Source organism: Numida meleagris, chromosome 4 (genome assembly GCF_002078875.1).
Source record: "Numida meleagris isolate 19003 breed g44 Domestic line chromosome 4, NumMel1.0, whole genome shotgun sequence".
In the NCBI taxonomy this organism is placed as follows: Eukaryota; Metazoa; Chordata; class Aves; order Galliformes; family Numididae; genus Numida; species Numida meleagris.
The window spans coordinates 90,018,340-90,044,361 of record NC_034412.1 but is presented as its reverse complement, the minus strand read 5'-3'; the positions used below and the strand labels follow the sequence as shown (position 1 = coordinate 90,044,361).

General features: G+C 41.3%; 2 protein-coding genes across 3 annotated transcripts in view; one reads left to right on the top strand and one right to left on the bottom strand.

Annotated features, from left to right (window-relative positions):
• The window catches only part of LETM1 (leucine zipper and EF-hand containing transmembrane protein 1), a 28,773-nt gene extending 21,153 nt beyond the window's left edge, over nucleotides 1-7,620 (bottom strand). The window contains exons 1-3 of one of the 2 annotated variants that reach the window (XM_021393793.1): nucleotides 7,465-7,620; nucleotides 4,314-4,371; nucleotides 2,711-3,167 (exon numbers count right to left, since the gene is read on the bottom strand). In XM_021393793.1, coding sequence (XP_021249468.1) covers nucleotides 2,711-3,167; nucleotides 4,314-4,371; nucleotides 7,465-7,543 — 594 coding nt within the window. In that variant the 5' untranslated portion in view covers nucleotides 7,544-7,620. Of the gene's footprint in view, nucleotides 1-2,710; nucleotides 3,168-4,313; nucleotides 4,372-7,368 lie in introns of both variants that reach the window. The other variant, XM_021393792.1, reaches the window with a different exon arrangement.
• Nucleotides 6,397-26,022, top strand: part of NSD2 (nuclear receptor binding SET domain protein 2) — a 104,849-nt gene continuing 85,223 nt past the window's right edge. The window contains exon 1 of the mRNA XM_021393788.1: nucleotides 6,397-7,155. The gene's annotated coding sequence lies outside the window, so the exon portion shown is untranslated. The remainder of the gene's footprint in view (nucleotides 7,156-26,022) is intronic.

Genomic DNA, 26,022 nt, shown 5'->3' with positions numbered 1-26,022 from the left:
CACAAACTCAGTAGCATTCCATGTCCCGCACTTCCCTGCTACAAAAAGCAGCACTAAATAAAATTAATTTTTAAATAGTCAGTATTACATTTTACACATTTAATTTCTTCTGACTTGTCTCCTAAGTGTACATAAGTGATCCTGTTGAATCTAAACCCTGCCAGCATTTGTACAAGCAGAATTTTGTAACTGAGTTTTGGTTTACATAAGCAATAGCTCCTTTGCGTTAACCATGCTGCAATTGCTTGTTAATGTGGTTAGATTACTCAGATATCTTTCCAGTATTGCCTCCAAAGAGGAAGGAAAAGGCAAGCAGAAATAACTCATTTGTCAGTTTGAGTGAAGATAAGATTTTTCTAGGACTGTCAGTTCATACATGGTTTATTATATTTAAAGCAGTACGTACTTCAACTACTAAGAATTTCAGGCACAACTCTTACAAATCAGGCATCGAAGTTTTAAGACTTCTTTAAATCAGTTGTCATGCTACAATTTAAGGGTAACCTGATTTTAAAAAACAACAAAATTGTGCTGAAACAAAGCTAAAAAAGGCTTTAAAGAAGCACATCCAAAGTATTTTGCTCAGTGGTAGATCGGTTTGCCCTTCACTGACCTGGGTTCAACACCTACCACGACTCCTCCATTCAAGAGACAGGACATCCTGTACCTCCACATAAAGAATGTACACAACTTAGATTGAGAAAATAACAGCTGTAGTTCTTAAAATCATTTTTTTTCCTACAATTTCTACACTGGATTGCCCACAGATTTCATCATTAGAGACGAGAAGCTTTATCAATGTGAACACTAACTTCTATCTGCACATGAAACTTCTATTTCATTTTAAATAAGAGAGTCAGTAGTGGAAGCTCTCCTCTCCAATAAATAAATAAAGTTCCAGAAGGCCAGACAGCTACACAGCTATGAGAAAGACAGCTCTATGCTCACTAGATGACAGTACTGAAGAGGAATCTAGTGAATAAGTTTTTCTATTGACTGAATAGTGCATGCTCGTCCAAAGATAACATGTTACTCCTGACGGTTCAAGCCTTCTAGTACACACTTCTCATCTTTCAGCAGAAATACCTATGTGGGATTTCTCTTTTTTCCTGTTTGTATAATTTCTCAGAAGTATGGCTCAGCAGATCTGAAACAGGCAGGAAAGCCAATGGTTCCAATCCTGCCTTATGGAAGACTTTTGTGAATTAACTTCTCTTGCTTGCTTGTACTTCCCAAGGTCCTGCTGTCCTCGTTTTGCCTGCTCTCCTCAGCTGCTCTTTCTTGGCACTACATAATCCCCTATCTTATGTCAACATTCACTTTTAAATTTATTGCTGAGCAACGCTTCAGCTGGCTCAGCTGCCAAATACACTCTTGTACTAGCATTAAAGAGTAGAGCAAGAACAAGTAGCGTGAAGATGCTGAGACCAAATGCCATCCACCACTGCTGCTGCAGAGAAAGTCCAAACATAATAAATGATGAAAACCGCTACACATGCCTCTCTGTCATTTGTCTAATGTTGTGGATATACAAAAAGAAACATTTCTGCAGATTTCACTGAGATGTGCTGTTTTCAAATTATCCATGAAAATGCTCGATTATGCACCCAAGCTTATCAATAAATCATTAAAGCATTCATATTTTCGAACATTTAGGAACACTTTTAGACATGCAGATGTAAATCTAACACATTGCCTTTGTAGTGTACAATCCACAGACGTTTGCATTTAATTATCAGAGGCACCAACCACTGCTGCTGCCAGAATACATACACGTTTTAGTCTCCAACATCTCATCCACCTCAATTTTTTCCAGTACTAGCTGAAGTGTTTTTGTTTTTTTTTTAAAAAGAGACAGATTTGATTATTTGTATAAGCTGTTCACATATATCATCTTCAAAAAGCAGCAAAACAACAACCAAATTAGTGCCTTTAATATATTACCAATGACCTGGTGAACTTGAATACTGAATGTATTCAGTTTTCCTCTTCTCTAAAATTCTTTAAAGCTTCTTTAAAATTACCAGTCATTTTTACACAATTTCATAGACTGTAAGCTGCAGGGCACGTGGAAAAACAGGAGTATAAAACACTTTTCTCAAGTTACCTTGTTTGGACTAGGATTACCTCACAAACATATTTGTAACTGAACCGGAAATAATATCTCAATGTCAATCATGAAGTTAAACTACATCTTCTACTTTATTTTGTTTATTTTGGTTTTTGGCTTTGTTTTTAAAACCGTATCAGCACAAAACCAACCCTTGCTAGAAGTGTTTTCCCTCCGGGTTTCCAGCTAAAAATATAAAGCAGAGAAAGTGACCATGTTTACACACGTAACTGGATGGGAACTCGGGAAGAAACCACAGTTGCTTCGCACATGCCGAAACAGAAAAAACCTGCTTTTCTAATTAGCAAATAAATTTATCTTCAACTTTTTTTTTCCCCAAACACAAAGCAAGAGGAGATATATACTCATGTAACATAGAAACAGAACAATCATATTTCTAAACAGCATATTTTGTTTTAATGGCAGATTCAAAAAGCTATACCGAGGGACAAGACTTAGCATCCACATAAGGCAGAGGAGGGAAATTCACATAGCAATTTTAACTCTAGGAACAAAACACAATAAAAAGAATGACTTCACATTCAATAAAATGGAGCAATCATTAAAGATACTAAAATGAAACTGGTGTTTACTCAGTACCTGTCTCCGTTCTCGACGTGACAGCGTATTTCCATGAAGTATTCGCCAGAGCATCCTTGCAGCTATTTTTGTGTCAATCCAGAGTAATCGAAAACCATGGTAATAGTGCTTCAGCTCATCCACAATCCTCTGTCCAATAGATTTTTTCACAACTTCCACTTCTGTTGGACTATATACAGGACCTCCTTCTTCCAACTTCTTGTTTTTGTCCTTTAAGGACTTCAGAGACTTTTCAACTATGGAGTCATCTTGAAGGGAACGTGAAGAATGCAACCACCTCACTGGAAGATACTGGGGTCCTAAAACACCCATGGCTGCCAGTGGCGTCCATGAGCCAGAAGAGCTCATAAGAGTAAAGTACATTCGTTCCGATCCTTTAGTCCAACAACAGTAGGGATCTTTCTTGGAGTATGCGTAAACAGGAGCGACACTAGTGCAATATTTAAAGTGTACAGTCCTTCAAAAGAAAAGAAGAAACAGCATTCAAAAACTAACAATACATGCTGCAACAGTTGAGAAATATATACTACTTATTTGAGATTTATTTATAAATCTCAAGATCAGGATGTCTAAAACTGAAAGCAGTGTTTAGCTTTACTTTGTAACAAAACAAACAAACAAACAACATACACCAAACAAAAACCAATCAAACAAAAAACCAGCACAAAAAACCAAAACCTGAAGAAATCCAACCTGCAGGGCACTCCCCTTTAAACTACTTGGAAAAGGTAACTTATTTTATTCAAGTTAAACGAAAAGCAGCAAGCAGAAGTGCTTTCCATTTGGAAATAAATCTGTAAAACCATAAGTAACATAAAGCGCCTTCTATTATTTCTTCTATTTCAATAAAACATTCAAGAAACCATAGACATAAGAGCACAGAACAACTGGATATACTTGCAAAAGAGACCATCACCTCCTCAATGAGCCTCAGCCAAGGCCGTAATGTACAGCTACTTTCCTGAAAGAGTGGTCAGGCACTGGAATGGGACTGCCCAGGGAGGTGGTGGAGTCACCGTCCCTGGAGGTGTTCAAGAAATGTTTAGATGTTGTGTTGAGAGACATGGTTTAGTGGGGTTACTGGTGGTAGGTGGATGGTTGGACTGGATGATCTTGTAGGTCTTTTCCAACCTAGCTAATTCTATGATTCTACGATTCTACAGTACACTGCCTTGGTTCGACCAAGATACAGCTCAAGCGACTGTTCCTAACTGACAGCTATTTCTTTCAATCTAGCCTTGATTGAAAGCTTAAGGCTCTACAGAACTCCACAGAGAAAGGATGCAAGAAACACATGATATCTTATTACGTCAACTGGAATCAGGCAAGAAAAGAAGAATAATACTCTACTGCTTTCACATCATAAGGAAACAAAACGGGTCAAAGTGGATGAAAAAGGAAAAGATATCACTTTCCTCCTCCCACATACAACCAGGTAGATGAAGAGAATGATTCTCAGACTTCCTTACATCTGTCAGTAACAGGATAAGGCTGGTATTTTCACATTTTAAGTACAGAAGTGAAATCAGTGTTTCGTTGCAGTATAATAACCAAGAGTTTGGTAGAGTTTTAAGTTTAAAAAAACCAGTTCATGTTTACTTACATTTTGTTTGCCAACCTCAGGGATGTACAACTAAGACAAGCGCGATCTCCCAAGTTACCTAGAAAAACACCAATTATTAGCATCCATTCTGAATTCAGAAATACATTTACCCATATACTGAATTGTACGCAAATGTGACTTAAAAAGACCGGTCTTACTAAGAAGCAGCTACCAATAAAGGCACAATAAAGAAACTGCTGTTAAGCAACTGGTCTTATTTATTGTAAGCACATTCACACTTGGGATGACTGTGCATCTCAAACATCCATGAAAGAGGAGCTTTTCCTCTGACAATTACCATGTGAAGTACTGAAGCCCAAAAACCTCATCCTATTCCAACAGGAGTCAAAGCACATGGCATGTTCTCCTTATTTCTCTCAATCTGCAATCTCCTGACTCATAGGATAAAATGGGAAAACAGACAGGAAGCCCTTCAGTAACACGGCTGACACCTCCGTATGTGTACAGGCAAACTGTCCCCACATACAGCCAAACTTTGTGGAACGCAAGGTAATGCATGAACTTCTTCAATTTCCTGACAGGTTTCTGAGTCCTTCGGATAAGCAACTGCAACTCTGAACAACCTCACTGAAAGCAAATGCAGTTTTTGACTGATTCCACAACAACATGTTATTAGATGATCCAGATGGATTATCACCTACTACACTACTTCTTGTCAATTTCAGGAGATGACCGGGTGTAAAAGTGATTTTGGAGGTTACTGGTCAACTTTTCCATCAACAAAAGTTAAGACATAACCTATAACAGAACCTGAAGTAGAGGTAGTCATACCTGAGAAAGTACCAAATCTGATTGGCAAAGGCATTCCCCAGCAATAAACCCTAATTATTACAAGAAGAGAACCTCCAAAGTCAGGTAGGGACATCAAAAGGCACGGGTGGAAGGATAGGGGGAAAAAAAAAAAAAAAAGTAAGTTGACTTCCCAAAGAACACTCAATAATCATTGGATGTCTCGTGCTAAGTGGGCTTTGACATCATTACAGAAAAAGTTACTGCATTATAAAGTCAAAGGGAAAGGATTTACCCATCTCAAGTTATATGAAACTCTAACAGACACTTGCTGTCACTGCAAGAAAGAGCCAGGGGAGAGACAGTCCCTTCTGGCTCACAAACCAGCCTTGGAAACCTGTGAAGGCATTCTGATCAGTGGCTGAATTCCTTGACCTGAGTATCAAGCCATATCAAAAAGACGCTCCTCAGAACAGCTGAGCAAGCCAGAAGCACTCCAGATCTTCACAGATGAGCACCAAAACTGTAATATGTTTTTCTGCCTTAGCGTCAGGAAGTACACAAAGCACATATACCAAAACTGAGAGTCCTATTGGCACAGGACATTATCCACTACAGCCAGGTGCTCACAGAACAAAGAGGGATGATATGGAAAAGTTCAAAGGTGGCTTCAAGTTTCTTACGTAAAACTCTGTAAGAGCAAGACGCTTTCATTTAGCTTTATTTGTCTTCCAGCTAGGACTCATTAATTCTAAGGAAAGGGCAAAGAACAAAACTCCATAGTTACCATACGAAAGAAAACACGCTGACTCCCAACAACTCTTGTCATATTGCCATTTGGAGTGTGAATGGGCACAAGGAAACACAGATGTCACCGGAGCGTTCTACAGAATAACTTAATTTGAACTTGGCTAGTTCTGACTACAAGAGCTCTATAAGGTACACTGAATCTATGTTCTAATCACAGTACCTGGGAGCAACCAAGCCCTGAAGTGAAATACGCACTTTCTTCAGAAAAGAGCAAAGTCCATACTTCTGATCTCTGGGGTAAGACAGAAATCCAAACGCATCTGAGCAAGGTGAATACAGCTCACCATACTCAACACTGCTCATCTGAGAAATATGCAATAGGATGACTTGCTTGGGAAGTAGGGAAAGCGAGTGTCAGAGAAGATATGCATAAACATATTCCTCACGGAAAAGAAGCCATCAGAAAGTTTCAAATGTAATGAAATGTTAAAATGGAAGCTTTGAATGTAGAATAGGTGTGTGCTGTTATTACAGAGATTATGTTTTTTTTTAAAAAAAAAAAAGCTAACAGGAAGTAAGTTCCTACAAAGTGTAAGCAGCTTTATCTTTACAGGAAGAACATTTAGGATTCTTAGAAGCACTTAGCTTTAACTTAATCTTAGATTACTGACATGTAAAGCAAAGGAGATGAGTTCAGCAAAGCAGAACAGTATATAAAAACCACTCTGAGAGCGGTAATTCATTGGAACAGGCTGCCCAGGGAAGTGGCAGAGTCACCGTCCCTGGAGGTGTTCGAGAACTGTGGAGATGTGGCATTGAGGGCCATGGTCAGTGGGCATGGTGGGGATGGGTGGATGGTTGGACTAGATGATCTTAGTGGTCTTTTCCAACCTTAATGATTCCATAAAAAAATGACATCATAAAACACTATATTAATAATGGATTAACGCTCCATTAAAAGTACTGAAGATACCATAAGCATAGAGCATTACAGCACAAAAGCAATCTCGTTTTACCCACAGTATTCCAGGAAACAAGTTTTCCTCTGGGATGAGCTTTACAACAAGCAGAGAAGTACTGACAGCTAAGCTCTCCTCGTTCCACAGCTAAACCCTCGCCGCTCCAGATCCCGGACGTAAAAAGCAGGCGCGAGGCTCACGGACGTCACAGGGCATCAGCTGCTCCATGTCCTTAAACCCCACTGTGCTGAGGTATTTTCAACTGCCAATTTATCTCAGTAATAGAAACCGTACCACGCGTATGGCTAAGCTTCCTCTTCGCTTTCCACCGCCTTCAGAGCCCCTTGGACGAAATCAAACTTACACTACCTTCGTAATGTAAGGTAAGGAAATGAAGAGCGGGATGCACACAGCTGCGAGCAGCACCCCACAGCCGCGCTGCGAACGGGGCAGCAAGGCCCGACGGCAGCGGAGCGAACCCGGCACGCCCGGCCCTGCCTCAGCCCCCGGCGCGGACAGACGGCCTCAGCGCCACGCGTCCCCCCACGCCGCCGCGCACCGGGACCGGCCCCGGGCCGCGACCTCTCCGCCCATACCGCGAGCCCCCAGGGCGCCTCCTCCCTCCCCCGTTCTTTCCTCAGTCCCTCCGGCGCCGCAGGGCTGCGCTTCCCTCCTGGCCGCGGGAGGCTCACCCAGCGGGGCCTGGCGGCGCAGCGCGCGAGGCAGGCCGCAGGCCCGCCGGCCGCAGCTCTGCAGCAGCATGGACGCCATCTTGGCGCTGGGCAGCGGCGGGCTGCCGGCCTGCTCGTGTCCCGCTGCGCGCCCCGCCACGCCCAGCAGCGGCCAGCCGGCTCGTCCGCATAGTTCCGCCCCCACGCAGGAGCCGGGCACGCCGGGAAGTGTAGTTCTCAGGGGCGCACGGCACGCCGGGAGCCGTAGTCCTGGGTGCCGCCGTGACGCTTATCGTAGAGGACGGCGGCAGCGCCGAGGCGGGGTTCTTCCTGGCGGGACTCGGACCCGCGCCCCAGCGGTGGTGACGTGCAGCGCTCGCGCGGGGCCAAGCGAGCTCACTGGTTTAGGCTAAAACCAATTACTGCTCAGCAGCAGCAGTTGGTTGTTTTACTGCGTGCATGTGTATCGCAGGACGTGACGGGAAAAAAAAAAAAACACCTTTCTGCGCAGTGTTAGGATATTTTAGAGCTAAAATAGTACATAAGGCGGTCGGGTAACAGCGGTGCTTCGCTAGTGCTGGTTGTAGTCGGGCTGCAGGGGGCATGTTGTTCGGCAAACACCGGTCTGCTCCGGACTGCTGTGAGCATCTTTTATCAAATACCCACGTGCTCAGAACAGTATAAATTGTGTCATTCGTTTTGCTTAATCTTTAGTCACAGAGACATAGGGAACAGCCAGAATCAAACGGCAGAAATGATCATTTAATATGAGAATAATGAAATGCTAAAAACAAGATACGTGAAGTTTGGGTGGTAATGCCTTGTTTTGAAAATGGGGAAAACCTGCTGCAAGTGTTTCTCAACAAGATGGCTGACACCGCTGGCAACAAGATGGCTGCCTCAAGGGCAGCCCTGAACAACGGCAAAGGTTCCGTTCCTATAGACCTCTGGCATTTCACTTTTGTTTATAACACCAGGCAGTTGCTCACCTATACACCCACCTAAGTCATGAAGAAAATGGGCTCTGTTTCTTTGTCTGCAAAGGGTGGCAGGATCTTCAGGATTGACCCAAAACGTGACTGACTGAAACAGAGGAAAAAGCAAATGTGTCTGAAGTCATCCCTTTATTCCTGAGACTTAGAAAATGGAGGAAATAATAGATTTTTAAAGTTCTTTCATGCATTTAAAGAAAATCATCAGGGTTTCTCCTAAGTATGAACAATTAAATAAAATTTATGTTGTTATTTATATGCATTCATCAATACAGGTTAGGGGATGACCTGCTAGAGAGGAGCTCTGCAGAGAAGGACCTGAGTGTCCTGGTAGACAACAGGTTGGCCATGAGCCAGCAGTGTGCCCTTGTGGCCAAGAAGGCCAATGGGATCCTGGAGCGCATTAAAAAATGTGTGGCCAGCAGGTCAAGGGAGGTGATCCACCCCCTCTACTTTGCCCTGGTGAGGCCACATCTAGAGTGCTGTGACCAGTTCTAGGCTCCTCCGTTCAAAAAAGAGAGGGATCTCCTAGAAGGAGTCCAGCAGAGAGCCACAAAGATAATAAAGGGCCTGAAGCATCTCCCATATGAGGAAAGGCTGAGAGACCTGGGTCTGTTCAGCCTGGGGAAAAGAAGACTAAGGGGGAACTGATTAATATTTATAGATCTCGAAATGGAGGTGGGAGGCAAATAGATGAGGCCAGGCTCTTGGTGGTGCATAGCAATAGGACAAGGAGCGGTGGCCTAAAACTGGAACACAGGAAGTTCCACACAAATATGTGGAAGAAATTCTTTACAGTGAGGGTGCCAAAGCACTGGAACAGGTTGCCCAGAGAGGCTGTGGAGATTCCTTCTATGTAGATATTCAAGACCTGTCTGGATGCCTACCTGTGCAGCCTATTGTAGGGAATCCGCTTTATCAGGGAGTTGGACTCAGTGATCTCTAGAGATCCCTTCCAACCTCTACAATTCTGTGATTCCATAATTCTGTGATTCATCATATAGAATACCAAAGGATGGAATATTCAATTGACCAAATCTTAAAATAAATCAAGATACCATTTTCTCATGTATCTTTTGTTTGTATCGGCTACAAAACCACTATTGTTAGTTATATTTAGTGACTATTAAAAATGTAACCGTTATTATTTATGTACTTTTTATCAGAGCTGCTTTTAAAATGAGTGGCTCCAAAACATACTGCAAGACTTTTAGACAGCAGTCTTTGCTGTACAAGTACTTAAGAGTCTGATACATTTAAATGGTTAAAGTTGCATGAAATGTGTGACGTAACAATATTGCTTTATGTTACTACAGCAATCTTAAAAAATATATATCTTCCCAATCACTAGAGTGGATTTGTAGCCTTCTCTTGTTATTCTTTTTTCTTTCTGGTTGGCTGATAACTAAACTAAATGAAATGGGGCAACTAATGGCAGTTCTTTTAACAAAGCGGCTTAATTATGTAGACACACCATATGAAGTCTATAGAACAAGAAGAATATGCTCTGAAGTCATTAAACTATTGACAAGAGCCTTCAGACAGCAAACAGATGATTACAGTGGACTCAATACACTTAAGCAGACGAGTAACCAGACTCTCAACAGTTTCATTAATTTCAGTGGTATGCAGCACGCCAGACAATGTACACGCAAGCCTTTCAGAACTGAATCAGTTATGTTTTTGTACAGCCTTTTGTTCCAGATTTGTTTATACCTGGAAGTTGCGTGGTTTTCTACCATATATTAAAAGGAAAAATAATACACTCTGTGAACATTTCCTAAACAACCACACAGTTTCAAAACATGAATTGATTTTGTGCAGTTAACAAGTATTGTAAAATAAAGCTTAAGAAAAAAAAAGTATGAATAATTTTCAAGTAGTTGTATGAACTGTTCCCATATGAAAAGGCCCAGTGATTGTGGTTTATATGTGGGCTATTCTTGCATGTCAGTTTTTGCTTTAAAGAAAAGCATCTTCCAGTTCATTCAAACAACCTGAAAGTTCACAATAACACTCAAACACAGAATAAGACACAATACATGTAGTTACTAGGGTTTTATTTTGAAAAAACCTTAAGCTACTACAGCCATTTTAGACCAGATTCTTAAAGCAACCATGTTGTTTGGAAAAAATTGTCAGCCATCTTGTTGAAAATTATATGTGTTTGTGGCAGGAATAGGGTAAGACTAAAAGGAAGAAATACAAACCCTTCTTTTTAGACAGATTTAATGAGGATCTGAGAATGATGAAAATAAATGCAGTGTTTAAACAAAATTAAGGTTATTATTTCTTATTAAGCATCAGCTTTTTTCCCCCCTGCATGTTAAATAGCAACATGAGAGCTGGCTAAACAATCACATAGTTTACAACATTGCTCCAAAAGTAATGCCTCCTATTTATTACCACGAAAACTACATCAGCTACAAAGAGCACAATAACACATCAAAACATTTACTAATAACTGAGCATAACCCAGTGATATGGAAAAAAAAGCAAGAATGTTTTATTTGTTTAAAGAGAGATGTGCATAAGATTTATGAAAACACAGATTATGCCTACATCTGTGTTTTACTGGCATAGACTTGAGAAGGGGGCAGATAAACCTTCAGTTCTCTTTGAGGAAATTTAGAGATCTGCCTAGAAATTGGGGAACACACGTCAATATGAACAGGGGGCAAAACTAAGGTAGCCATCTATATACGCAGTATTCTCTTTCAGAAAACCTCTATTTTAGTGGAACGGATTTCCCACAGTAAACAGTTACATTAAATTCTAATTGTTACCGTCCTTTACTCCTTCCCTCTTTACCATCTAATAAGCTGTAGTGGGTGGTAGGCAGATCATATGGGGAACAGGATTCCCCTGTGGCTTGCTAAAAATATTGCTTGGAGGGCGCATCCCGCTGTTTACCACAGTTGTCACTCTTTTTCCAAGGATAGACACGTCCCAGGAAGCACCTCCTAGATCCTGCTCATTTTTTTGGAGAGTGAATAGCAGGACCTTCACTCCCAAGCTCAAATACAGTTGCCCTCTAGCTTGTGCAAGTAGCTGTATAGCAAGAGGAAATCTGTGACACTCCTGCCAGGACCACATTTGTTTCACACACATGGCCTCAGTTCTCCATTACACACAAGTGACAAGCTGAGCTGGCAGCAAGGCACTGGGGAGATAAGACTCAGTGCATGAAGGGGAAGAAGGTCGAATTTGTGATGCTCTGGGCTGGAAGTAGGGGGAGGTGGGAACACAATTAGCATCTGACGGGATGAAAGACAGGCTTGCTGCTTCTCTGATGCAGAATCATGTTTGTTTACATGGCGTGACTATACACTCCGTAGTGATACAGGTCTATATACAATATTTAAAAGTAGAATTAAGGTTTTAGTCTGCAGAATCTGTTTCTATAGCAATTGCCATGTTGTCTCATTGAATAGATTCAACAATATGGAATCAACCTCATCTGTATTCAGCACTGTTCAGCATAAATGTGAAAAAAAGACCTTACTGCGTAGGCAGTTACACTATGTTTCCACTCGAGGGAGAAAACCAAAGGATTATTAGTAGTTTGTCAAAAATACTCCCATTCATAATCACAGATATTTTGAAGAGACTCCCAGGATACAAAGCCCCTTGCTTTCTAAATGTTAAAACCCAAAGGTAAAAGTTCAAGTGGTAGCTGGATTACAGACTCACTCTCTATGTACATCCAGGTCACAAGTTCATTCCTGTCCCTTATGTGCCAAAACCAAGCAGCAGTGGCTGCACTTTATCAGCAGCACAGAAACAGTGGGAGTTGTGTGCTTTTTCAAACAATGCAGTTAAAAACGCTGGAGAGATTTCCATAACAGTAATAATGTGCTGTAAACAGTCATTCCGGGTCCAAGGATGATTTCCTGCTCAAATTCTAGAAAATTTTGAGTGCTTTAAAACATTGCATAAACCTGACCCAAATTGGCCCTATAAAATAATAGATCAGGTGGTCATTAATTAAATTTGACCTGTAGGCAGGCACGAGAACAGCACTGGAAGAATACAGATATGGTATATTTTCAAAGTGAGGGAAAAGTAGCATTTGCGGGTTGCAGTGAAGTCGTACAGATTCTGGCTTTAACCAGTAGGTGGAGCTTATGTGAAACAAACAAGCTGAAAAGATGCAGAATCATTGTACAGTGTTTTGGGTCACTGCAGTCTATAGGACTGGAGGAGGACATAGGGAAAAAGCTAGAAGGTTCTGGCCAAGGCAGGAGCAAGCAGAGGAGGGAGGGTAGGCAGTGTTCAGACTATACACATAGCAAAAAAAAAAAGATAAAATAGCGAATTGCTATGATGTGTAAAATGATTTAGACATTGTAAAATATGGAGGGGAAAGAAACACTAACAAAAGGAGTCTCTGATGTGAAAAATGTACCTGTTAGTGCCAGCTGATATGAGGAAGTCTGAGATTTCTCTGCAATATTACCAATGCTGTAATTAAAATAACCTGTTAGGCCTTCCAGTTTGACAATTTGATTTTATGAATTACAGGCTTTAAAAATAGGCATTTTGAGTTATTCTTTGCCTCCAGTTTTTTTTGTTTTTTTTTTTTTTTTTTTTTTTGAATCTGGAGGGTTTGCAAGTTCCTGTCTGCAATTAGAAACAGAGAAAGCTGACAATCTTGTGCCATCATCTGCCTCTCAGAGTTAGGTCTTTAAGAAAACACCAAATGTTGTGTTACTGTCAATAAAAGCTTGAAATCTGCCACCTCTACTTTCATAAACCCGTCAGGAAGTAAGGCAAGAAAATCCTGCAACCATGGGGGTCCCCCCCACCCAATCCCGGATTTAGTAGATCAGATCCTGCACACCTTATAGATCTTAAAACTCCTGGTGAAATCAGCCAGGATTACAGGAGTGCTGGGGAACACAAAGGTCCTGCAAGCCAGATACTTTCTAGTCTGTGTCCATTAAAAAAACAGCAGAAGGACTGTGCACCATTTTAGGAGATTTTTTAGCTGTGTATTATAAAAGACAGGGAGAAAAATGGGCTACTTCCAAGGGCCATTTTAGTGGCAATAGCCTAACTTTCTTTAGCAATTTGGTAAAGCTGAGGCTGCTCGTGGTAAGCACTGCTTTAGAAGAGAGAGGATTACAAGCACACGTACACAGCTGTATGACTGGGTAGCAGGGAAAATGCTATGTCTCATTGTCTCCCATGCATATTTGGGCTTTGTCTGCCTGAAAGGAGGGAAGAACTGAGCATTTCTTTTAAAAGAACAAATAAGAAAGATATTGAGGATGGAAAGGTTGATTTGCTGAAGCCCAGTGCAAAGAATTCCTGTGTAGAATTTAGCCCTCTTGGGCCTCAGCTATTGTTGCCTCTTTCTTGCTGGTTTTGCTGATGATCGTATCAGTCCTGGCCCATATATTTTTTCCTAACAGTCACTCCAAATGACCCTACCAGAATATCTTTCAGCCTTTGAATCACTCTCTCTTGTTTACCTTCTCTGGTTTAAACTCGCTACCTTACATAATCCAGACCAAGGCTGTAACACAGATCTCACACTTTTTTATCCTGTTCTCCTTGACCTGACTAACACTCCCATCTTCTGTGCTGCCATACAATGACCTTCCCATTCCAGCATGCAAGCCCGCAGCCCCTCCTTTATTCAAGTCAAAGAGCTGCTTTTCTCAAGAGGCCTCCCCACAGAGATAATGAAAAGCAGATTAAGAGATTTAAAAAAGGAGTTGGTTCCTTTGGAATGGTCAGTGAGCTTTCCCTTTCTACAACCATCCTCTAATACTGTAAATTTTCTAAATCAGTGTTTGTCTGAATGTCTGTGCCTTGACCTCAGCAGGACCTAAGCTGCTGGGCCCCAATCCTATGCATGCATATGCATGCCATGTCCCTTTGCTATTAGCAACATTAACAGATACAATGTGGTAAGGGAACATGCACAGTTAGGTATTTGTAGGATCAAATTTTGGTGCTTGCAGATAATATCATGGAAGTATTGGAAAGGGCTGAAAATAAACATCTTCTAAATCTTTGTTTACATGATACAGGAAGAGCAGCAACTTCCAAGGCAAGTAAAGTACAGCTCTATTGATATTTGGTTTGGACTGATGTGTAGGTATATAAGAATCTTGAGGGGAAATACCTGGTAAAATGTGATGTGAAGCTATAGAAAAATAACAAAAAGCCATCAAGCACAAGTACATGCTAGTGGTGCTTTGCCTCTATCCTGCCTTTTTCCTATGTGGCTGAATTTCAGGCATCAGAAACAGAAGACGCTTTGTCTAGGTTTTCCCATGTAATCAGCAACCTCTCTCCCGTGTCTTAGGCCTCTATTCACTTTACTACTATTATAGTGTCCCCTAGAGACAGCCTGCGGAGGCATTCACCCCCAAACGTCCTGTTACCTTAAAGCTATTTTTGTTTTTCTTCTCAGTAATGCATTACATGCTTTAATCCTGTCTATGCGACCGTACAAAGTGTGGCTAGCAAGTTGTATCTGCATATAAGAAAACACAAAGTTGATGTAAAAGAGCTTTACTGTTGCATTTGAACAGTATACTGGGGAAGTAAAGTCCCCCAAACCGGAAACTCTTCTCTGAAAGCAACTTCAGGAGGGAGCTTTGTGTGAGAGCCGAAGATGCAGCTGGGGCCACACGTATCTCACAGTTCATCAGCTGTACTGGATACAGCGAGGGGAACTCGGACGAATCTGAGCAACAGGTAAAAGTAAGCCATCCAGACTGCTTGTCAGCCGGGATTACATGCCCCACGCTCATTCCAGTATGATACATATCTCTCATTTTCTACTTTTTATTGCTAATCTAACAGATGAAAGAGGAAGTATACCCAACAGATATTAAAAAAAAAAAAAAAGACTCCATTCCCCTTTGGCTCGGGCAACAGTGCTTTCTTGTCATGCTAAGGGAACAGCCTCCTCCCCTTTCTGAGGCCTCTCCTCCCAAGGAACAGACATCTAAGTCTCTCTGAGCTGGAAGCCTCTTTCAGTGTGCCAGCTGGGAATCAGGGCTCTGGGCTGGATCCCAGCACCTGTGCCTAGTTTTCTTACGGAGTGAGGCCAGCTGCTCATCCAGGTCCATAAATGTCCTGTACGCCCTATTTGTTTTCCTTTCTGTACATTGCTTTGGATTAGCAATATTAGTGTGTTGCATATATTTGGATTTTTGCAGATACACTATTTTAAAATTACTTTGGCCTGGTTTGTTCTAAGGATCTTAACAGGGCACTGAGAAACAGAGCTATGCCATCTTTTTTGTAATCCTCAAACTAGGGCTGTTAAACTACTACAGTAGTGCCCAGTATCCCTGTGCTATGTCTGATGGAATCTGAAGATGAACAGGATATAACTGCAGGCCACTTTGGAAACTGGTCACGTGGTGGTTGAGAGGAAGAAGTGTTTTTGATGGCTGGTGTTTGTCACAGAACTTTTCTGGCATCAGGGAGGGTAGCAGAGTGTAGCTGACCCTGAGGGTTCACATGCATTAGATAATTGCTTTGGCTCCAAGTTGGTTCACAGCACGTTAGACAAGTCATTTCTATCTGTGACACCAAACTATCAAGTGCAGACTTCCTGTGTTCCTTTCTTTCAGTGTGTGGAAATAATTATGCATCTTTTCTGAGTTTGCATTATGTACTTACTTACCCAACAGTTCTTATGCAGTCTGCTGAGAGAAGACTATTGTCACTGCTAATAGCTTAACACTGAAAAGCCCTCATGTCATTCAGAAGTCCTAGTATAAACAGGGGCAGACTGGGACTTTCATTCTATACTGCAACAGCAGGGACATACATAGAGGTCTGGAAAATAACGAAGATGGGAGGAAAGTGAACAGAAAATGGTTATTACCACTTCGTATAATACCATCTTAATTCAGGGAGTCTATCAGGGAGCAGTTTAAAAAGAACAGAAGGAAATATATTTTCATATGAATTTCTTGCCACAGGATATTGTAAAACCCCAAAGTATAAATAAATGGGTTCTTTATTGATGACCTGGGTGAAGCCACTGAGAGCACCCTCAGTAAGTTTGCAGACAACACCAAGCTAGCAGGAAGCGTTGATCTGCCTGGGTGTAGCAAGGCCCTACAGAGAGATCTGGACAGGCTGGATCGCTAAGACCAAGTGCCGGGTCCTGCACTTTGGCCGCAACAACCCCAGGTAATGCTGCAGGCTTGTGGCAGCATGGCTGGAAGATTGTGTGGAAGAAACAGACCTGGGGATGTTGGTTGATGCTCGGCTGAGCATCAGCCAGCAGTGTGCCCAGGTGGCCACGAAGGCCAATGGCATCCTGGCTTGTATCAGAAATAGTGTTGCCAGTAGGAGTTGGGAAGTTTTTGGCCCCTCACTGCAAGAAATTGAGGCCCTGGAGCGTGTTCAGAGGAGGGCGACGAAGCTGGTGAGGGGTGTGGAGCACAGGCCTTATGAGGAGCGGCTGAGGGAGCTGGGATTGTTCAGTCTGGAGAAGAGGAGGCTCAGGGGAGACCTTATCGCTCTCTGTAACTACCTGAAGGGAGGTTGTAGTGAGCTGGGGGTCGGCCTCTTCTCTCTTGTAACTAGTGACAGGACGAGGGGGAATGGCCTCATGTTGTGCCAAGGGAGATTCAGGCTGAATGTTAGGAAATACTACTTTTCTGAAAGAGTGGCCAGGCGCTGGAACGGGCTGCCCAGGGAGGTGGTGGAGTCACCGTCCCTGGAGGTGTTCAAGAAACGTTTAGATATAGCGTTGAAAGACATGGTTTAGTGCAGTTCAATTGGTGGTAGGTGGATGGTTGGACTGGATGACGTTGTAGGTCTTTTCCAACCTTGCTAATTCTATGATTCTATGAAAAAGAAAATAGACAAATTCATGGGAGCTAGGCCCAACAATGTCTCTGACACTTGCTTATCTATATACATCTGCGTCAGGAAGTCACTAAACTACTGATTTTGAGAAGCATGCATGATGCAACCAGGGAAGGGCTAATTTTCCTATGCCCCATTTCCAATTCTAGATATACATTACTACATACTTTGCTTCTTGGTTTTCCTTGAGGAGAGGACATGGCTTAGCTTGCTTTTAAGTTTAAAAGCCGTTTTCATTCTGTAGATAAAGAGAGGCAGCAATAAGAGACCATAAATGATTCCCCATGGGCAGCTAATGAAAACCAGAGGATATGAGTTGTAAATTGCTACTAAGGAAGAGGTGTTTGAGGTGAACTGCAGGGTCACTGTTGGTAGGTCTCAAGCCAGTTGATTTTCAGGCATGTGTGGCTAGCCAGTGCTGCGGGGCTGTGACAGGTCCACTAGTCCCAGAGAGCACACTGACAACACACTGGTTCTGCCATCCTTAGCTCCTGGTGCTGCCGTCACCAAAAAGAGAATGAACAGGCTAACAGAGATGGGGATTTTCTGAACAAAGGTGTAATGAAAGTAGGCCAGAAGGCAGAAGGATTTAAGTCCAAATGGTGACTTTCACAGAACTTTGCACCATGAAATTCTAGTGGGGTAGGGAACTCATATCATCTCTGGCTTTCATACTACAAAGCTTCCAGCTTCCAAATCTTGAGAAAGTCCAACTTCTACAACAAGCCTCATGGCTACGATTTACAATCTATCTCCCTCTAGTGGGTAGTTACCTATGGAAGCAATAGGAACACATGCATTAGAAATTTGCCTTGCACTTCCTTCCCATTATCTTCTTCCTCAATTTTTTCTTCTTTGCTCAATGATCTTTTTTCCCAAATCCGCTGTTTTCTTGATACCCTCTGAGCATCATGTCTTCTCTTCCTCGATTTTTATGTTATGTGAGGATTTACGCTGTTGAGGGTTTTCTATTTCACTTTGATGTAAGTGGAAGTGAAAGTAAAGAAGCTGCCCAGTAATTAATTTTAAATGAAATATTCTAGAGATTGTTGGTTTTGCACAGGCGTGTACGTAGACCCCAGTACTCTAGAGATGTAGAAATCTGGGAAAAATAAACCCCTAAGACCCAAGCTTTATAATTGATTTTTCTATCTCAAGTCAGTCAAAAGAAATTTACACTTGCGTTTTCTTATCCTTAAATTGACTTATTTGGGTGGAAAATCTGCTGGATTCTGCTTTATAGATTGTTTACTTATAATTTGTTGTTCCATTACCAAAAATATTAGGAGCAAAATACATAAGCCAGCTGTGTTATATCTAAAGTTAGCTCTCTAACAGCAATAGTTAACTACCAAAGAGTATTCCCAGAGCAGAGCTGACATTAATTGAGAAAGATAGTGCTCTCAAATATGTCGAGACAAGATGCTATAGAAATTGATTTAACCAGAGCATGCCTTTTGTCATGGAACTGCATTTCTTTCCTTTGCAGTCCATACAGACAAAATACTATTGCTGTTACTCCATTCAGATTAATGGAAATACATTCAAAATTAATCTCAAAGGTGTTTCACTTCTGTGACTACTCTGAATTTCTGTCTGTTTAAGCACATTTCAAAAAACAAGATGAACAAGCCAGTATTCTCCAAATGGAAAATGACAGATCTGGCAGGGAGAGATTTTTGTGTCAGGCTTTGATAATAATACTTTTCTCTAGTGATAGTAGGCTTTGTAGTAATCACTATCTGCCATCTTTCTGTTTAAAACTCTGAATTATCTAAATAAAGGGACAGGAGAGACATTTTGCTCCAACACAAGTACTTTCACAGATTCCCTGATGCACTGAACTTCTCAATTCAGTGTGGTAATGGTGTCCCTCAAAAGTTACTAATTAGAATCCCAGCAGAGTCTTTATTGTGGTAAACTTAAGTAACACAAGGAGAATCAATAAATGATGATACACTGGAATTTAACTGAAAAAAAAAACAGTGTCATTAATCATTCGCTCTGAGCTAATTCAGCCCTTAGTAATACCTATGTAACTCCTGTATTTACATTATTTTGTGAGACAGCATCATACAAAAATAATTTCGCTATATAGCATATCAGGATTGTCAAGGGTCATTTCACGTGCATGGATTAAAAAAATACAGTTTTTGCTCCCTTTAAAACTGAGATAACATAACTAATTTCATTTTACTATAAAATAGATGAAATGAATTCCTGTGTCAGTAACAACACTTTTTTATTCAGCTGAGACATTTCATAAACCTGTTGAAGGTAAGAACTGCTGAACTGTAGGCAGAGAGAAGATACTGCAGAAGAAATTCACAGATTTTGTCTCCAGAGCTTTATTTGCATTGATGTACAGGAAAGCAAGCAAGCAATGACTATCAGCTTTCAAGATGAGCTTGTAGTACTGACAGTAAGAAAACGTTCTTTTGCTTCCAAATTGACTACATTTGTTCTGGAATTTATTAAGACACTGTAAACAAAGAAACTTACTGTGCCACATCCTGTTCTTTATTTACAGTGGATGAGAGCTTTGTTAGGCATTAGGGAAACTAGAACAACTGTACTGGCATAGACCAAAGGCCTATGAGTCCCTTTATCCAATCTCTGACCATAGTCAGAAACAAGTGCTTAGGGAAAGAGTATAGGAAATAGGGCAAGCACAGAGCATTGCTGCCATTAGCCTACTCTGCCTGCAGCAGTGACTGTTGTATTTCATCACTGCTGATAACACAGAAGGTGGTCTAGTGGCCTGAGCACTGAGCTGGGAGCTATGAATGCGCATTTCAGTCCTGCTGCTGTCACCAAGGTTACTTCTGTTGCTGTGTCCCAGCTTGTGTGCACGTGTGCTTGCAACAAACCTGTCTTCCAGCCTCTGCACTGCAGAGGCACACACAACCCATGCTTAGGTACCCACACGTTCGTGCTGTAGTTGCTCAGATCTGGTATTACCGTTTAGAGAGACTTGTGCCTCTCTAACAAACTGCTTAACGTCTGTGATTTTTTTCCTGCAAGAGCTGCATAATGGCCCAGTGCACTTCTTATTGTGCCCCTTTCACTCTCCCCTGTTCTTCCTGATTCCTCTATTTTTCACATGGTTATCACCACCAATCCTTATGGTTCTTGTGCTTTGTCTTAAGCTTGTCATCTCTCAGTTCCTTGGCTCCAGAAAGCAGGCTCAGAGCAGCATAAGAACTCTGCAAATGTTTTACCTGGACTGCTTAGCCCTAGTCAATCTATCAAGTCATGTGAAGAGGCTGACTCTTAACATCCAGCCCAAGCTGCTGATGAAAAGGTGAATGTTAGATTTCCAGTACAACCAGAAAGATAACGTTGAAGTAATCTCCCTAAAAATTCCTGTTAAAATTTTTGTTTAAAAACATGTCTCACTTTACTTCAGGACTGCTCTTCAGCATTAGATCATTCCTGAACTCATCCTCAGAAAGTGAATCCATCAACTGCTTGTCCACTTCTCTCAACTTCACTGTTCTGAAACTGCTGGCTCCTCCTCAGCTGCCTCCTCCAGCGCAACCATTGTCCCACTGCCATCAGTCTACTTGAACTACCTTTCCAGAAACATAATGTGGAAGACTCAATGCACTGTTCAGAACATTATGATGTAGGCAGGTAGATGGGAGTTTGCCAGAATTAGTTTCCATCTTTAATCTTGCAGTGGAGAGCCTTTAGCAGTTTAAGGCACTATTTACCCCATTTAGCCATTGGGCATAGCCTCATTTCTGCAAGCTGACTCAAGCTGGCTGGATCAAAGGGCAGTTTGGAGGTATTTCTCCCCAAATGCTTATCCTCCAGCTCTTTGCAGCTCAGCCTGAGCAGAACCCTGGAGAGCTCCTCGTCCTCTTGCTGCCTCCATGAGCATCTGAGTGAGGCATAGGGACCAGGGCTAAGGTGAGTCAAGTGCACATCAAGGTGACTGGTAACTGTAAATGTCCAAACAGGGGAGGTAGGGGAAGAGCATGGCTGATTAGAAAGGAAGAAAGCTGTAAGAAAAACTAGAGTATACAAGCTCTGATATACTGGCATGTCCATGGAAGGTCGCACATAGTAAATTAATAAATACAGGTGTGCATGCTTTAGCTATGGCTTCAGGGTAAAGTGAGAAGGATTGCATTCAAAGAGTAGTATTTGCTGCGAGCACAGGTTCAATATACACATTAACAAGTATTTATAGGTTATATGCAGAGGAATTTAGACAACAACCTGAAGAATCAGCAGCATGCACCAAGTACTAACAGTCTGATTCTAATCACAGATTCCTTACTTCTGTGTTACAATTCCACAAACAATTAAAATGGCTACTTAGCTACATTATAATATTAGATATAATTTGTCAAGTACTTAAAATATGAAGAGTGATGTTAACTATTAGGCATTACTAACCCAGCATTAGGAATGCACAATGATATTCCATTAACTTAATATGCTAGCTTTGAAAGAGTTATATGTTTTTCTTTTACATTTCTGCTACTAAAGCTTTGTTATTCCTTTGATCATTAACATTTTGCAATAAAGGTGATTCAATGATTTTACAAACCAACCTCATCTCTAGAATATCATAATTTGACAATTTCAAGACATTTCAACACAGACCCCAGTACGTATGTCATATATCGCATTGCAGATTTCATTCAATAGCAGAAAATGTACTCTGAATGCAATATCATCTTATCAGTATTCCAGCACCATAAGCTTTGCACTGCAAGCAGGGTACTGTTCGTTACAATGAAACTGAAAATGGAATAACTGGAGGGTTGATTTATATGACTTTCTCTCAGGAATGTTCTAATTCTGACATAATCTCTCTGACTGAAATCATTAACACTGTATAATCTTGATTTATTACCTTTAAAAAATGAAGCTTAGATAGATTGATCAACAGAATACCTAGCATGAAAAACACTGGTGCAACAGTTCAGGAATACTGCAAGAAAATGCAGATTGATCATGTGATTTACTCCAAACATTGTCTCAGCCAGCAAACCCAAGAACAAGGCTGAAAGCAAGTAGAAAAACATTATGCAGACGTTTTCACAAATCCACTCCATCACTCAGAAATCTCTCCCAATTATATACATTTTTATAGCAGAGATAAACAGGATGAAACAAACTGTTTATTAAAAGCTGTAGGAAATTTTCAGTAAATAATTTATGGCAAAATGGCCAGCTCCTGATTCCTGATATAATACACAAAAGGCTGAAAAACTGGTTTACCAGGCTGTTTTACTCCAAGCCCAGAAGAATAACCTATTATATACTACTCTGTTCAAATATCAGCTTGTCACAGGGACCTGGGAAAGACTTTTCTATGCTGTGAGGGTTTGATGGACCTGTTTCTAACTGCTAGCAAGTGAGACTAGAACATCCCTTCAAAATAATAGATGTTATCTGTAAACCAAAGTAGTTGGATTTAAGCCAAAGAGAAAACTCTTATTGGACTGAGTGGTGAATCGAGTTGGATTCTTTACTTCTTGTTTTTTTTTGAGGTGAGGTAGAGAGAGAAGTTAGAAGAATCACAGAATTGCAGGAGTTGGAAGGGACCTCACGAGATCATTGAGTCCGAATCCCCTGTTAAAGCAGGTTCCCTACAACAGGCCGCATAGGTAGACATCCAGATGGGTTTTGACTATCTACATAGAAGAAGACTCCACAACCTCTCTTGGCAACCTGTTCCAGTGCTCTGTCACCCTCACTGTAAATAAGTTCTTCCACATATTTGTGTGGAACTTCCTACGTCATCGCATTTGTTCCTAGGCCATTGCTCCTCATCCTATCGCTACACACCACCAAGAAGAGCCTGGCCTCATCTATTTGCCTCCCACCTCCATTTAGATATCTATAAGCATTAATCAGTTCCCCTCTCAGTCTTCTTTTCCCCAGGCTGAACAAACCCAGGTCTCTCAGCCTTTCCTCATACGGGGGAGACGCTTCAGGCCCTTTATTATCTTTATGGCTTCCCATGACTCCTTCTAGGAGATCCCTGTCCTTTTTTGAACAGGGATCATTCCAGATGTGGTTTCACCAGGGCAAAGTAGAGAGTGAAGATCACCTCCTTCAACCTGCTGGCCACACACTTTTTAATGCACCCCAGAATCCCACTGGCCTTCTTGGCCACAAGGGCAAACTGCTGCCTCATGGCCAACCTGTTGTCTACCAGGACACCCAGGTCCTTCTCCGGAGGGCTCCTTTCCAGCAGGTCATCTTCTGACCTGTACTGATGCATGCGGTTATTCTTCGCAGGTGCAAGACTTCGCATTTGCTCTAGCTAAATATCATCAGGTTCCTCCCTGCCCAACTCTCCAGATCTTGTTGAATGGCAGCACAGCCTTCTGGTTTATCAGCCACTCGTCCCAGCTTGGTATCATCAGCAAACTTGCTGAGGGTGGACTCTATCCCTTCATCCATGTCATTGTTGAATATTTTGAACAAGACTGTACCCAGCACCAACCTCCGGGGAACACAGGTAGTTACAACCAGACTCTGTGCCAGTGATGACCCACCCTCCGAGCTCTGCCAGTCAGCCAGTTCTCAATCCTCCTCTAAAGAAAGGACAAACTATCCACACCAAACTGTTTGATAAATTAACATTAAAAGCCCAATTTACACAGCTTTAGTATCTTACAGAATTAAAATCAACATGCTGTTTAATTTTAACTACAAAAAATCAGTTTTCCCCCCAACCTGTGCCTTTTTCTGTTCATACTGTGCAGCGAAATGAATGTTTGCGTCCTTCCCTCCCACACAGTCAGCTCGTAGTTTCCACTTAGCCACTTCCCAGGCCTGTTTTGGACAAATCTTTATCTTATCATCCTTCACTTGCAAATCCTTCTGTACAGCACTTAACATCCTCCTCTTCTGCAAATTCTACCTTTTACAAGTGGTGCCTAATCAATCTTACTTTATCCTGTCTGGAAAGCAAAGGGCTTTATTTTAGAATTCTTTTTATTCAGTGCATTTCATTACTGGTATGAATATTTTGTTTAGTTTTCACAGATGGTAGTCTCCTCCGTGCAGGAACATTGTCTGCTTCAGTGTATTGCACAATGCTAACCCAAGCATATTTATGCTTTTTTTTTTTATATATATATTCTCACCTATGAATGGGCCTGTTCCTTATTAGTTCCAAAGATCAAATATTACACAACTCCTCCAGTGTTAATCGCATATAGACAGTTTGAGCTACAGGTAATGCAGGCACTGCAAAAGCACTACAGACTGAAACAGATCATTCCTTCCTTCCTGAATACATTAGAGTGGATATAGCAGGAACTAAATTTGTGCTTAGAGTATAACTGGAAGTGCTTGATTCTTTTAATGCATTTGTGGAAAGAAAAAAGGAAAAAAAAAATCTAAAAACTTGGAGGGAATCAAACTTGAAATGTTTGTTCCCTTTAGTTATAATGGACGCAGTGTTCAAGAATGTTAAAGTAAATTATTTAGTAGATCAAAGAGAAGAAATCTGCATATTATTTTTATAATTAGCACCATATTTGTATATGGTACACATCAAGAGCTATAAATACAGACAAAATTTGGACTAGCAACTTGATGTAAAGGCCAGTTCTACAAACCAGAATGCTTGACTTTCAGCATGAGTTGTTTATTGAATTCTTAAATGAATGTATTTATCAGTAGGAAAAATCAAAACAGCAGAGGAAGTAATATAGCCTTAGATTTCCCAATGGTGAATTCATTAGCAGAGTCAATTCTGAACTCAGCCTGGCATCTTATCCACCAGACAACACTCACTTTCCTGCATAGTGACAGATGACCATAAAAGCTTAACAATGTTTTGCTGTGCTGGTAAAGCAAATAGGGATGAGAATGAAGAAGACCGTCGTATCATCATCTTTGACCAATGGCAGAACATTAAGTACAAGAGATTAAGAATTAGACTTTGTTAGGATGATTATCATCACTATAAAAAGCTCTAAGTCAAATGGTTCTGACTCACTTGAAGGGTGGTAGCATCTGCAGAGGAAATTCTGGGTACAGGCTGTCACCAGTGGCTAATCTGTCTGGAACAGGTGCATAGTGGTTTGCCAGTCCCTCTTCATTGCAGGGCCAGAAGCCAGGGAATGCAGTTCATAAAAGGGATGCCCATTTGGAAAAGAATTGGAGCAAACCAAGAAAGGGCACTACCTGTTTTGGCATCTCTAGTGTCTTCTGCTGGTAAAGTTACGTTGACTTAGTAGAATTTGGAAGGTTTTCTCTCCTCAGTGCACATCAGTGATAACATCCTACCTGTCCTTCCCCAAGATCGAGTTCTCTTGGGCCACAGCAGCAACTTTTGGTTCAAGTACATTTGCAGCCAATACGTTTATAATCGTAAATTCAGATGATTTTCTTTAATCTGGTGGCTGTTAATATTTAAAAATATCACTAGTATATATAAGTAGCAGATCAGTTTAACCTAAGACCAAAGAACATTTTATTGAGCCCTTTAGGACAAAAGGTGAAAATATTGCAAAATTGACTTTCAAATGAATGAACAAGGATTGCATGCTCAAAATCTCAACTCTGGCAGAAAGTGAACACAGAGTCATTTGATCTGCAGTAGCAGTTGGATTTCTGAGTAGGTCAAGTGGAGCAGAAGGAAACCTTTCTCAGAAATCATTGTTTAGCTAGTCCAACCAGCGGCTTCTGAATAAAAGAAAACATTTTAATTGCATTATAATTATTTCCATTGATAGATACACCTATAAAAGAA